At 41.3% G+C, this 13,977-nt stretch overlaps 1 protein-coding gene across 5 annotated transcripts in view; it reads left to right on the forward strand.

Moving 5' to 3' along the window:
• Nucleotides 1-13,977, forward strand: part of CEP112 (centrosomal protein 112) — a 362,246-nt gene that overhangs the window by 85,004 nt on the left and 263,265 nt on the right. For all 5 annotated transcript variants that reach the window (XM_066615054.1, XM_066615053.1, XM_066615055.1 and 2 more), the window contains exons 9-11: nt 6,071-6,157; nt 10,081-10,180; nt 11,205-11,323. In XM_066615054.1, the coding sequence (XP_066471151.1) occupies nt 6,071-6,157; nt 10,081-10,180; nt 11,205-11,323 (306 nt within the window). The remainder of the gene's footprint in view (nt 1-6,070; nt 6,158-10,080; nt 10,181-11,204; nt 11,324-13,977) is intronic.

The following is a 13,977-nucleotide window of genomic DNA, read 5'->3' on the forward strand; positions in this document are numbered from 1 at the left end:
ATTAAATGACAGGTTATTAATTGTGGTTCAGGGTAAACAAAAAGTGTATTCCCAATTGTTGTATGGGGTACCTATTTGAATTGAGGCTGCAAACCAAGATCTGGACCAAGTGGCAGCCTCTTTCCTTAGGCGTATTTTGGGGGTTCCCAATTTAATTAGACTTTCCACCCTTATGCTTGAACTAGGGATCCACCTCCCTTCCACCATCGCGTGGTCCCTTACTTTCAAGTTTTGGCTCCACCTTCATTTAAGCATTCAGTCTGAGTCCCTTCTAAAAGACCTATTAAAGGACTCCTATCTTTCAAAGTGGTTCAAGCTTATTGATTCTAAGCTTCTATCACTAGACCTCTCCCCGGAACTTCTCGCTGATATGAATCTTAATAAGGCCCATTCAATTATCAAGTCTAAGCTTTGGGAATCCGAATTCAACCATCTTTTTTCAAACCTTAACCCCACCTGTTCTCCTCAATTTTTTGGCCTCCCCCCCTCACTTGCCCGCCCTTCCAATTATTTCAGCAAGCTGACTAATCCTATTAAGAGGAGAACGTTTATGCTGGCGAGATTTAATATCTTCCCTTCAGCTGTCCACTCTGGCAGATTCTCCAATTTGCTGCGTGATCGCAGGTTATGTATCTTCTGTTCTTTAGAACTGGACACTCTGGATCACATACTGCTTTGTTGCCCGGCCCATCAATCTCTTCGAGCTACGCACCTGAATCCCCTGTTTTCTTCTTTGGGTACTTTTACCAACCCCTTATCCGTTCTTCTGTGTGACAATTCTGTGGCCATTACGGATGTAGTAGCTGATTTTCTCTCTGTAGTTTCCAGGCTCAAACCTCCACCCTGATCCTATTCCTCCCTTTGCTCACCCTCTTTTTTTCCTTTATCAGTCCCCTGTTTTGATTGTTACTTTTGGCAACTCAGCCATTGTGTTGGCGGTTGCTATTGATGTTGTTGTTGCTTATTTATTTTAATGCCAATAAAGGTTCACTAAAACTAAAACTAACAGAAAGTGTATAGAAATTGTATCTAGAATTCAGGTTTATTTGCCTGTTGAACTACAGGTATACCTGTATAACTACAGGTCTGAGTGACTCTATATTCTGAAATCACAGACTTAGAAGCTATCTATAATAACAATAACAACAACAACAGTAATTATAATATTGCAGTGCAGACATTAAGAGGGTAACAAATTAACTAAATTATAGCAGGTAAATAGGTACAAGTAAAACTATGTCACTGGTTACGCTTCCCTGTAGTTGTGAATTCACTCCCCATTTTTTTGGGTTACTTTCCTGGAGGAAAGAATGTCTTTTTGTAAATAATAGGGTTTTTTTAACACTTGTGTAGTGTTGAACATTGTGCGTGACAGTATTTAACAGCCCAATCCTGAGCTGCCTGGTGCGTGGGGATGCTGTGGTGCCAAAACTGGCTGCCGCAGCATTCTAAGCACACTGGGAAGCCACTGGCAGCTTCTTGGGTGAAGGGTACATTTGTTCCCTTCCCTGGGTAAGGAAAGTAGTCCTACAATGGGGCTACTTGATTCTGTGCCAGCTATTTAAGCCAGCGCAGAATAAAGACTTATCAGGTTGGGCCGCAAGGCCCGAAACGCTCTGGATTCAGCCGAGTGGAGTTCCACGAGTCCCACCCCCACCTGCCCCGCCCCCTCCCTGTCATGCCTTCTCCCCTCCGTCCTGCCTCCTCGTGCCTCAGACTCAACTCTCTGCCACCTGGCGCTTCTCACAGAGCACCAGGCGGTGGTCCGCCAGCCTGTGACTGTCGCTGGCCCAGTGTAGGCTTGCTCTGGACCAGCACCAGTGCTGGGTCAGTGCTAACAGTCGCAGACGTGCCTTATGGCACGTTTGCAACAGTGCACGCCAGTGGTGAGTCGGCACACATTCTATAGGATTGGGCCTTAAGTGAGGTAGGTTTCTTTCCTTTTAGCAGAATTACTTCACATTCTTTTTCTTGTGGGTAGTGAAGATTTATATGTTCATAGTTTCCAGGTTTAAAACTTCAGAAATGATCTACATTTTCTTCCAGTTTGCATTTGCTTTTGACAGAGTCACATACATAGATACTAAGTTTTCCTCAACATTTCAAATCTCCCCTTCTGTATGCTTTTTTGAAACTTAAACTAGTCATACCAAAGGCGAGTGTACAAGATTCTTTAGTTCTGTTCTTAGCTTGCAATGCAGCTCTAACAAAGATATTCTGGTAGATTTCATTTTTTTCTCTCACAATGATCTCTTATACATTCATTAGCCATAACAAGCCAATAACTTGATGAAACAAGTCCAGTTGCGTGCAAATAATGATAATAGTCTTTAGGGTTGTGGATGATGTTTCAGAAGCTATATGATAAATGAAACGGGGATGCTTGACAACGTATCAGCTTCAGCTTCTGTTTGGTTTAACCAGATACTTTCAGCTATCTCAAGATCAATATGTAGTCATAGCAACCCTGAATGAAGTACTGCTGGTTTTTGCATGATAACAGTCATAAAAAATCTGAGTATAAGAAGCTTTTGGGCTTACAAAGATTGTATCTGAATCCATGGCATAAATGTAAATTTATCATAGAAGTTAGAGACAAGACATAATCCTTGAGTTCTTGACAAAACCTCCTGAGATGGCATATAAACTAATAACTGCCAACCTTCAAAATTTTGAAATGAAATATTTGGCCTGGTCTGTATTCCCTTTCCTCTTCTGGGGTTTTATAGTAAACAGCTGCACTTAACTGAACAAACCATTAAAAACACTGGTTTCTGTAATTTCTCCTAAGATGAAGGGAACATTTGTGTCAAAATGCAAACGTATTTGCCAGCTTTAAGTAAAAAAGAAGTAGCTAGATGAATTTAATGCAAATGATTTGTGTATTAAAAGCTGTAGTCTTAATCCTTTTAAAATGCACTTCAAAACCATGTTTTTATAAAATTCTAGAAGAAGGTGGAATTTTTACTTTCAGTGATTGGAAACTGATTACAATGGAGAATTTGCAGAATCTTTAGTAGTATTGGGTCTGGCACTTGTGTTCATGGCCCTTGATTTTGAGCGGAAAAGCCCTTCCTGGACCCTACCACACTGGTTAATTACTGGCTGGTCTCCCCACTTTCCATTTTTGAGCTAGGTGGTCAGGTGTGTGGTGGTGACTTGGCTTCTGGGATTCTTGCATGAAACTGAATTTCTGGACATATTTCAGTATGATTTTGAACCTGGTTTAAAGGCTGATAAAGCTTCAGTTGCTCTACTGCAGTGGTTCTCAAACTGAGGCATCACGATGCCCAGCCAGATGCCTCTGCCCCTTTAAGGTTTTGGGCTTACAAAGATTGTATCTGAATCCATGGCATAAATGTAAATGACACCCCTCATGTCACTTTTGAGGGGTGCAGGGGCTTGCTGTGACTTACCAGAGTCTGCAGCAGGCTCCTGGGGGTGTGGGGAGTCCTGTGTGAGCCTCTGCAGGGCTCTCCAACATGTGGAGAATGTAAAAATAACAATTGTGGCCCACTTCTGTGACCGGAAGTGGGTCACAATTGTTATTTTGAATGTCCCTGGGAGCCTGCTGCAGGCTCTGGTAAGTCAAAGCAAGCCTCTGCGTCCCTTGAAAGTGACACGATTCTGGCGATTGTGTTGCTGCCTTTCCCCCCCTTCCTCACAAGAATTTACAGCGGGGCTCAAACTCCCTGAGAGTTTGAGAACCGCTGCTTTTTTGGATCATCTGCTGGAAATTTGACAGAGCAAAAGCAAGTGTGATTTGTGGATTCTTCTGGACTTCTTAGTGGTGTTAGATATCATAATTGATGATATATTTCTGGACAGCCTAGTTAGGATGGATGTCAGGGCACTTCTTTGCAGTGACTCCAGTCCTTCCTTGAATGATGCTGGGGAACTGTTTCTCTACATAGTGGCCTCTGGCATTCTGCCAGATTCTATTCTGTCCCCTCTGCTGTTTAACCTCCATATAGGGGAGATTATTTTGGTGTGAGGTGTCATCAGTACTCTAATGACACCCAGTTATACATTTTTTTTGCCATCTCCAGCTGAGAAACCGAATCCCTTGAACCAGTCTGTTGAGTCAGTGAGGGGCTGGATGTGGGTAAAGAAGTTGAAATTAAATCTGGGCAAGGCAGAAGATTGGTCAGGAGATCTATTTACAGGTGAGCCCTTGGGAACCACAGCATTCTGTTCCCTCAACCCCCGCAGATACCAAAATCTTTGGATGATGAAGTCTGCGGATTTAGGCACCTGAAGTCTTCTGAATGTGGACCTTCTGAAGGCCCAGGGATACCTTTCCAGCCCTCAGAAGGCCTTGTAAGGCCACCAGAAGACAGAAAATGATGACTTCTGGTTTTTTGGCTGAAAATGGAAAGTCGCAATTCTTGGCCTTCCGGAGGCCTCAGATGATCCACCTGACATGACCAGAGTGCAGCCCCAACCCTCAGTCTTAGATGATCGAATCCATAGGTAATGTGGGCCACCTGTATCTGCTGTTGGTTGTGGCTCAGCAGTCACCTTTGCCCAGCATTGGAGGTATGCCATCTATGCCCATACATTCCACCTCTTTCTTTACAGGGTGTTGGTAGGTATGATTGTGCCACTTTCTTACCTTTTCTAGGACCCATCTACATCTCCACAGTCACTAGTCTCCCTCTGTGGAGCCTGCCAAAAGTGAACCAGGTATTGAGCACAGATTGTTGAAAGAATGCTTTGAACAGCTGGTTCTGAGTGCTGATCATTAATGAACCGATGCCTCTAATAAACCGATGCCTCTAAGGAGAGTGGCCTGGTGGTGCATGCTGTACAGGGTACAGTTCTATTTGTGCCATTTTGATAGGGATATCATGGGAGAGGGTAGGAAGATGGGCTTCTAAAAGTGATCGAGGGCCAGGGCTGCCATATTCATTTGCTCTGAGAAGTTGAACCTAGTGTGGTAGATACATGGGCTAGCATGGATGGGAGGTGGGGGAAGGAAGCCCAAAGAGATGGAGAGTCAAGGTGGGAGGGAGGATCTTTTTGCTCTGTGAGATGAGCTTATGTCCACCTAGCTGTTCTCATGGAGGAGAAGGAAAATAACTTTAATAATTAAACTTGCCTGGAGAGAGAAGGAGAACACTTATGGACAGCAAGACAGCTGAGCACATACTCTGAGCAAGCTCATGTTACTCCAGCAGCCTCTCTCCTGCACTGCCCCCCAGCTGACTTGCTCAGACATGTGGAGAACTGCTAGCAGGACAGGCATGCAGTAGGAGCAGAGCAGCATTAGAGTTTCTACTACAGAGGAAGAAGGAAGATTTGGCTGCCTTAGCAATGGTGCTGCTCCATGTGACAGTTCCAACTTGAACGTAAGTTCCCAGCAGGATCAGGCCAAAGGTGCATCTAGTCCAGTTTCTTTTATCTCACAGTGGCCCACCAGATGCCGAAGGGAGCACACAAGGCAAGAAGATACCTGTATCTTGTTGCCACTTCCTTGCGCCTGGCATTCTGAGGTAGCCTACTTCTAAAAACAGGAGGTTGCACATACCCATCATGGCTTGCAACCTGTGACGGGTTTGTGTTGTCATAGGGCTGTCCTTAGACACCTGTAACACAACTTGTTCGGTGTGCATGTTGAGACCAGTATTTGGTTACCTTGAGGTTATCTGAGTGTTTAATAGCTTTCAATACATTCATTTTTATTGATTAACAAGTACAAGAAGCAGCCTTCAGTAACTTTTGAATTAGACTTTAGTCAGTTTTTTTAAACCACGTTCAGAATCGCTCGCTGTGTTACTGTATATTCACAAAATATTTCCCAGTAGGTGTTGGACATAACTTCTTCATAGTTACAGAATTCAAAGGGATGCGTTGTGGGGCTTTTTGACTCTGAGATCTCTGTTTGCCCTTTGTTTTGTCTCTTATTAGTTAAACTACTGTCAGGGAGGCATCTGGGCAACTGGGAGTTAGTCTTCAGTTTTTTATTTTTTATTTTGATTTGATCCTGGAAACACTTTTGGGGCTAGTGAGAAATTAGTATATGCTTATCTTCTAAACTGATAAATCTATTGAACTTTTCAATTTACAGCTGGAGATGAAAACAAAACTTATGGAAGCTAGAATTCATGAAGAAAAACTCAAATTGCAGCAGAAGCATGATTCGGATGTTCAGAAGGTATAGTATGTTGGGAAGTGTGAGAAATAGTAGCATGTATCATTGTATTGCACAAGGAAATAACTGCAAAAGTTAACCTTATGAGTTCATCCAGGGTAACCTTTGGGGGTGGGTGGCTTTAAAGTACATTTTACTAGTTACTGAATGCATTTGAAAACTGATATGAATGATGCAGTAGAACAAGGGTGTCCAAATTTTTGAGGGCCACATCATCTCTCTGACACTGTGTCAGGCGCCAGGGTAAAAAAAGAATTAATTTTCATTTAAAATTTGAATAAATTTACATGTTTACATAAATTAATATGTTAAAGATGAACATATGAATGAATGAAGATCTTGCAATAGCTCAAGGTCTATAAAAGGCCTTGCACAAAGCATGGCTGGCCTTTCCTTTGCTGCTGCTACTGCATCACAAACATGAAACAACAAGTAGTGGAGGGAGCCCTCATCTCACGTGAGAGGTCAAACAGTCGTCCTCAAGTTGAGAGCAGTTGCATCGGGCCAGTGCAGGTTCCAGCAAGTCTCCAGAGGGCCAGAGGCTCATTGGAGACTGGGGGCTCCCTGAGGGCCGCATTGGGAGTCCTTGATGGCTGCAAGTAGCCCCAGGGCCAGGGTTTGGGCACCTCTGCAGTAGAATATTACAAATAGATACAGTTACAAAATAGTTACAGAAATGTAAAATGTACTTTGTTACAGTAAAGTATCTTCTGTAGTTTGCATTCATCTTGCTAATGGGATTGCAAATTGTTTGGTCTTGGTGAGGAATCGGAGTATGCAGAACATCGGAGTGTTGGCACACAGACATAAAAAGAACTTGTATTTGAACACTTCCAATAATTATTGGTGCAGTTGCATTTTTCTGGTGGCTGTTATGGTGGTGCTGGGGTGGGGGGAGGCTTTTCTAATAACCCCAAGAGTGCCATGCTGGAGATTTGAAGCGGGTGCTGAGGCAGCAGGTTTTGTGGTTATTGTTGGAGTAGCATCGGAGCAGACCTAGGTCCTGGTGTCAGTGCTAGTGGTCAAATTGTCTCCCTTGCCATTAAATGCCTCATTCTGTTATACTTTGGAGCATAGTGGTCAGTTAGAAATGTTTCACATTCTGTTAATTCTTAATCTGTTCCATTGAGGCTGTGAAATTCTCTTAACACCTAAAGGTCTTACATTTATTTATGTATTTGCACCACAAGGTTTGGGAAAGTCACCATAGTTTTAAAATTAAAAACAGTTTGCAAAAGATCATGATTGTACATTTAACTTCCAATTAATGTTTGGACTTGCATAACAGCAACATTATATTCCAACTGTGCCTACTTCCAGTTCGAGTGAATTTTTGTATCACAGTTCTCTCTCTCTCTTTTTTTTTTGCTCTCTTTGTCTTTTAACACATGAAATGGGACTCTGGCAGGTGGCTCTTCTGTGCGCTTCTGTGGTAGTGATTATTCTCAGTTCCAATGAAGTGTTCTGCAAAGCATTTCACAGGATGAAGAGAGGCTAATTTGTTCTAATTTTATGAATGAACTTAACAGTAATGCAAGTTGTTTTGTTTTGGTAATTGTCTTAGCCCTATGTTGTTTGATTCCAAAAAATGAAACATCCAGAACTTCTCCAAAAGGAGGTCAATATTTGGTCAGGAAATCTGTCCATGCTAATATATCTAGAAATGGAAGCTGATAGTTTATAATAGTTATGAAAGAGTAAACAATATATGAAATCATTTCTAGTTTCCTTTTACTGAAAGCTATTTCTAATGTGTTCAGTTCAAGTTATTGTTTATATACATATTTTTAAAAAATTACTACAATACTATTTTGTGTGGAGTATCCCTAGGTACTTCATGTCCATGTGTGGTATGACAGAACAAAGAATTTTAGGTTCTGTTGCAGAAAAGTAGTACAATGAAAATGACAAGTACTTTAAATAAGGGAAAAGTAGAACAGTGTAGAGAAGAATTTCCATGTTGGCCATTGCATTATAGTTTGTTAGAGCTCTCAGCCTTCTGAAATGCAGTAACCTACTGAAATACTGGCAATCCTGATGACAGGAAGTTGGACTTTGGATGTGAAGTTGGACTTTGGAGGCTTCAGAGAAAAATGAACCTTATTGCCTTGGGAATGGTAGAAAACTATAAAATAAAAGTTAATGCTCTGCTCATTTGGCTGCCCTATACCTCCAACCTATAACCATGCAACTTTATGATCTTATCAGTGTATTGGACATTCAGATTTACAAAAAGAGTGAAAGTATTGCCTTACTACATTCATTTTATGCATTGTGATTAATAGTAAATTTTAGTGTCACATGTAATATCTATATAGATTGTGTGGAGTATCCTGTGGTACTTCATGACCCTGTGTAATATGACAGAACAATGGCAGTTTTGCCAATAAGCAAAGGGTTTTTTGCTCCAAATAATTCATAATCATGAATTAATGAAATTTGCCTTTGCATCTAGACCAGCAGTTCTCAAACTGGTACGTTGTGACCCACCAGCCAGGGAAGTATTTAGGTTTGGTCCCTTGGGGTGAGGGCAGGGACATTGCAGCAGCATGATCTCCGGGTTTCTGTCTTACCTGAAGCCGGCAACAGGGTCTGGGGGTTGCAGGGAGCCCTGCGGACACCTCTACAGGTCTCCCCAAGTCTTGAAACTTAAAAAAAAAAAGTGATTGGAAGTCATTTCTGGTTTTGTGTTTGGAAACAGGAAGTGGCTTCCAATCATGGTTTTTTTTTTGTTTTTTAATTTTCCAGGCTTGGAGAGTCCTGCGGAGGTTTCTCTGGGGCTCCCCGCACCCCTGGACCCTGTTGCTGGCTTCAGGTAAGCCCCTCTTTCCCCAGCAGCAGTGTGATCCTGGGGATCACATTGCTGCAATCCCCCCCCACTGTGTTTCCATCCTCCTAAGTAGGACTTTTGGGAACCACTAGTCTGTACTCAATATCTGTGCTCTACAATACAAAAAGCATACGGCCAGAAACGTTTATTCACAATTCTGTGCTATGTAGAAATGTATCAGTAAATGAAAGTCATGCTAGTTATAAAAGGCAGAGAACGTTGTGTTTGACAAAGGTTAAATTATGACTGGAGAATATGATGGAAAGAAAAATCCATTATTAGGATATCCATTATTAGGATTTGGGGAATCCATCAAAAAGCTTGAACTGGTTAACAATAAAAAATGTACAGTGTACAGTTCTGTATTCTGTTGGGGTTTTAAACAAATTTTTTAAAAACGGCCAATGCTTTTTCTTTCAAATGAGTAGTTTTGTTTTGACTGACACACTGGGTCTCCAGATGAGATGTCCTATGGTATTCTAAAGTAAAGAAGCATCCTTTTTATTTTTGTTTGCACACTGAATACCTAGTTTTTAGTTCTTCTGTAAAGAAAACATTTCATCTTGAATGGTTTCTTCATTGTGTTTATGAATACTTTTTTCTTTTCTTGCAGAGATCCCAAAGGGTTTAACAGAGCATTTAGCAATAATACTTACACTTGCATTTTAGAGTTGTCTTTCAGAACTTGTTAGACTTCAAAATTCTTTATATTATTGTGAAGGAATGTTGATGCCTTGGGGAAAATAAATCTTCTCAGAATCAGTCCAGTGTGTTACATTTTCTCTACTTTCCAGTTTTTCTTTCACAAAGGACATTTACACTGAAGTTGTACCTCACTTTTTTGAAAGTACACTGAAGTTTTGTGATGCTTTTGGCCAGTTGAATTCATGCTCTGTTTATGATGCGTTCTGTTGTTCTTAGGAGCATTCTAAATTCACAAAGGTTTATTACTTGTGTGAGACATATAGACTTCATGGAGCCTTCTTTAATATACAAAATTCCGTTTGGTTCCTGTTCATGCTGTGCTATTGTGTTGTGGTGTTTCCCATATTCTTTCATTTTCATAGATGTTGTATGTCATTATTTTTGGGTGCAGATTTTGGACAGAAAAAATAATGAAACTGAGGTACTGAAGACCATGTACAAGACCAAACTGAGTGAAGCTGAAGATACCATTCGAAAGCTTGAAAAAAAAGGTGATGCAACATGAATCAAATACTCTGAACTTAGTGGTATAATATGTTAATCTCAGCTTGAACTGGGGGCATTTATTCAGAAGTTAGAAATTGCTCCTCTGCCCTGCCCTGCTCTGTATTGCAAGCTTACTAGAAACCATTTGTGCTTATCTTGTCCAAGGAAGTAGGAACAGGCTGCTGGCATGATAGTCTGTGCACAGCTACTGTTTGTTGTTCCTTACCTTTAAACCTGTTTAATTGTTCCTGTGATTCCTTTCCTGGTTCTGCTATGCCCCTTCCTGAGTTTATATTTGCCCTAAATCATGCCTAGTTCCTTTACCTGTTTCTTGCTGTTTGCTCTTTAGGTTTTCTTACTTTTCCCTAATTCAACCTGTTCTGAAACGGCTGCTCATTTCAAGGAGAACTAGTATGAGTGCATTTGAGGATACTGTACTTAATTTTTCAGCTGTTAGGAGCATTTGAGGCTCGTGAGTTTTGTTCGGTTATTATCTGATTTTAAAAGTGAAATTACTCGACGAAAGTTCAAAAATACACACAGCTGTATCTGCATCCAGGAAGGATTTGGATTGTTTTTTTCTTGAATGGCAGTTGTATTATATGACAAACCACTACTGAAACAGAGAAAAGGAGAGTGATATGGAAAGGTGGTTTATTTAGATGGGGAAAAATTCAACTGGACATGTGCCTTAGATGCTCCTAGAGTAGTTTATTTGGACTTTAGTTGTAATTGGTATTCATAATATTCATAATATTCGTCTATTATGTGTTCACACTTGGGGAAATTATCCAGAAATACATTGAAGAATAACATAAAGGAAACATTATTAATTGTGTTTTACTCAGATTTTTCCCCCTAATACAATTAAGGACTGAAGAAGTGGGTAGATTTGCCCATTATTTCATTTTAATGCTTTTAAATAAAATGAAGTCAGCTGGAACACTTATCTCATTATATCTCTTGCCAATGGAATAGCCCTAAGGTCATCTCATGTATTTTTTTTCTTTAAAAAAAATTTTCTGACAGTTCAGACGCTTGTTCGTGAGTCGCAAGTTGTTAGAGAAGCTAAGGAAAAACAGATTGTGGAGCTAAAGAAGCTGTGTGAACAAAGTACAGAGTCCCTGAACAATGAGTGGGAGAAAAGGGTAATTTATATTTATTTTAACCTTTATTTATTCAGCCTCTGGTAATGACAAAAAATTTCACTGCTATTTCAAGTAATACAAAAGAGCACATTATTTGCATTTCTGAATAATTTATTTTAAAATAACTTTTCTTAAAATAATTTTCCACACAAGAAAGATTTTGGCTTTTTGAAATTTTGTCTAAGTGCAACAAAACTTTTATTTTTTGTATTTATATTCAAATTTTGGGGTTGACATGATTCATTGCTCAAATACCATATATCTTGTTATATATCAAAATATACCATATATTTTGTAACATACAAAACTTAATCAAAATATATATTATAAATCTATATCAGATCTGTGTTTAGGATCTGTGGCAGATTGTATCTTTTGAAATTTATTTTCTCACTTTTGTATTTTTTGGAAATACCAAAAATTGGTATTCTTGTCCCTTGAATGTGTGAGAGAAAAAATCATAACAAAAGTTTTCCAGAAATGTTTCCTCATTTATTGCTTAGCAATCATGTTGTTGGCAGGCACTGTAAGTAACAGTCTAATCATATGCCTGTCCACTCAGAAGTAAGTCCCATTAGAATCAATGGGGCTTACTCCCGGGAAAGTGTGGATAGGATTGGGCTGTAAGTCCCCTATGCAGTGGTGATAAACTGAGTCCATTGTAGCAGCCACCAACTAAATCCACCCCCAATTTAAAAAGTTGGACATATCCCTTCTTCGGAAGTAGGACATTACTTCTGCTGGCTTCCTTGAACCCATTTTTGCTCTCCTATTTAAACACGCTCAGCTTCATGGTGAGGAGGAAAAAGAAATAAGAACATAAGAACAGCCCCACTGGATCAGACCATAGGCCCATCTAGTCCAGCTTCCTGTATCTCACAGCGGCCCACCAAATGCCCCAGGGAGCACACCAGATAACAAGAGACCTCATCCTGGTGCCCTCCCTTGCATCTGGCATTCTGACAAAACCCATTTCTAAAATCAGGAGGTAGCACATACACATCATGGCTTGTACCCCGTAATGGATTTTTCCTCCAGAAACTTGTCCAATCCCCTTTTAAAGGCGCCTAGGCTAGACGCCAGCACCACATCCTGTGGCAAGGAGTTCCACAGACCGACCACACGCTGAGTAAAGAAATATTTCCTTTTGTCTGTCCTAACCCTCCCAACACTCAATTTTAATGGATGTCCCCTGGTTCTGGTATTTTGTGAGAGTGTAAAGAGCATCTCCCTATCCACTCTGTCCATCCCCTGCATAATTCTGTATGTCTCAATCATGTCCCCCCTCAGGCGTCTTTTTTCTAGGCTGAAGAGGCCCAAACACCATAGCCTTTCCTCATAAGGAAAGTGCCCCAGCCCCGTAATCATTTTAGTTGCTCTCTTTTGCACCTTTTCCATTTCCACTATGTCTTTTTTGAGATGCGGCAACCAGAACTGGACACAATACTCCAGGTGTGGCCTTACCATAGATTTGTACAACGGCATTATAATATTAGCCGTTTTGTTCTCAATACCTTTCCTAATGATCCCAAGCATAGAATTGGCCTTCTTCACTGCCGCCGCACATTGGGTCGACACTTTCATCGACCTGTCCACCCCCCCCCCCCCAAGATCTCTCTCCTGATCTGTCACATACGGCTCAGAACCCATCAGCCTATATCTAAAGTTTTGATTTTTTGCCCCAATGTGCATGACTTTACACTTACTGACACTGAAGCGCATCTGCCGTTTTGCTGCCCATTCTGCCAGTCTGGAGAGATCTTTCTGGAGCTCCTCACAACCACTTCTGGTCTTTACCACTCGGAAAAGTTTGGTGTCGTCTGCAAACTTAGCCACCTCACTGCTCAACCCTGTCTCCAGGTCATTTATGAAGAGGTTGAAAAGCACCGGTCCCAGGACAGATCCTTGGGGCACACCGCTTTTCACCTGTCTCCATTGTGAAAATTGCCCATTGACACCCACTCTCTGCTTCCTGGCCTCCAACCAGTTCTCAATCCATGAGAGGACCTGTCCTCTAATTCCCTGACTGTGGAGTTTTTTCAATAGCCTTTGGTGAGGGACCGTGTCGAACGCCTTCTGAAAGTCCAGATAGATAATGTCCACGGGTTCTCCCACATCCACATGCCTGTTGACCTTTTCAAAGAATTCTATAAGGTTCGTGAGGCAAGACTTACCCTTACAGAAGCCGTGCTGACTCTCCCTCAGCAAGGCCTGTTCGTCTATGTGTTTTGAGATCCTGTCTTTGATGAGGCATTCCACCATCTTACCCGTTGAGGTGGCAAATGGAGGCCAGGTGAAGTGGCTATGGAAGTGGCCAGTGGGCATAGGGTACTACTTGCCAACTGCTGCTCAAAGCAACCTGTCTCCTTGCTTCATGGGCAAGCTGACCCTGCTGACTCTAGGAAAGGCTGTAAGATTTACTCTTTGTCCTTTTTTTCTTGTGATTCAGTCTCCTGTCTATGCCAAAGGTGGTTGTAGTCTCAAAGAGTGGTTCTCAAACATTTAGGTCTCCAGTGCCCTTTCGACTCCTAACAATGGTCTTAGGGCTCTGAAGAGCGCACATTTATTTACTTATTATAATATTTACACACCACCTTTCTCAAAGTCTCAGCGTTGTTTACATAGGCAGGCTAAACACACACACACACACACAC

Source organism: Tiliqua scincoides, chromosome 2 (genome assembly GCF_035046505.1).
Source record: "Tiliqua scincoides isolate rTilSci1 chromosome 2, rTilSci1.hap2, whole genome shotgun sequence".
NCBI classification, from domain to species: domain Eukaryota; kingdom Metazoa; phylum Chordata; class Lepidosauria; order Squamata; family Scincidae; genus Tiliqua; species Tiliqua scincoides.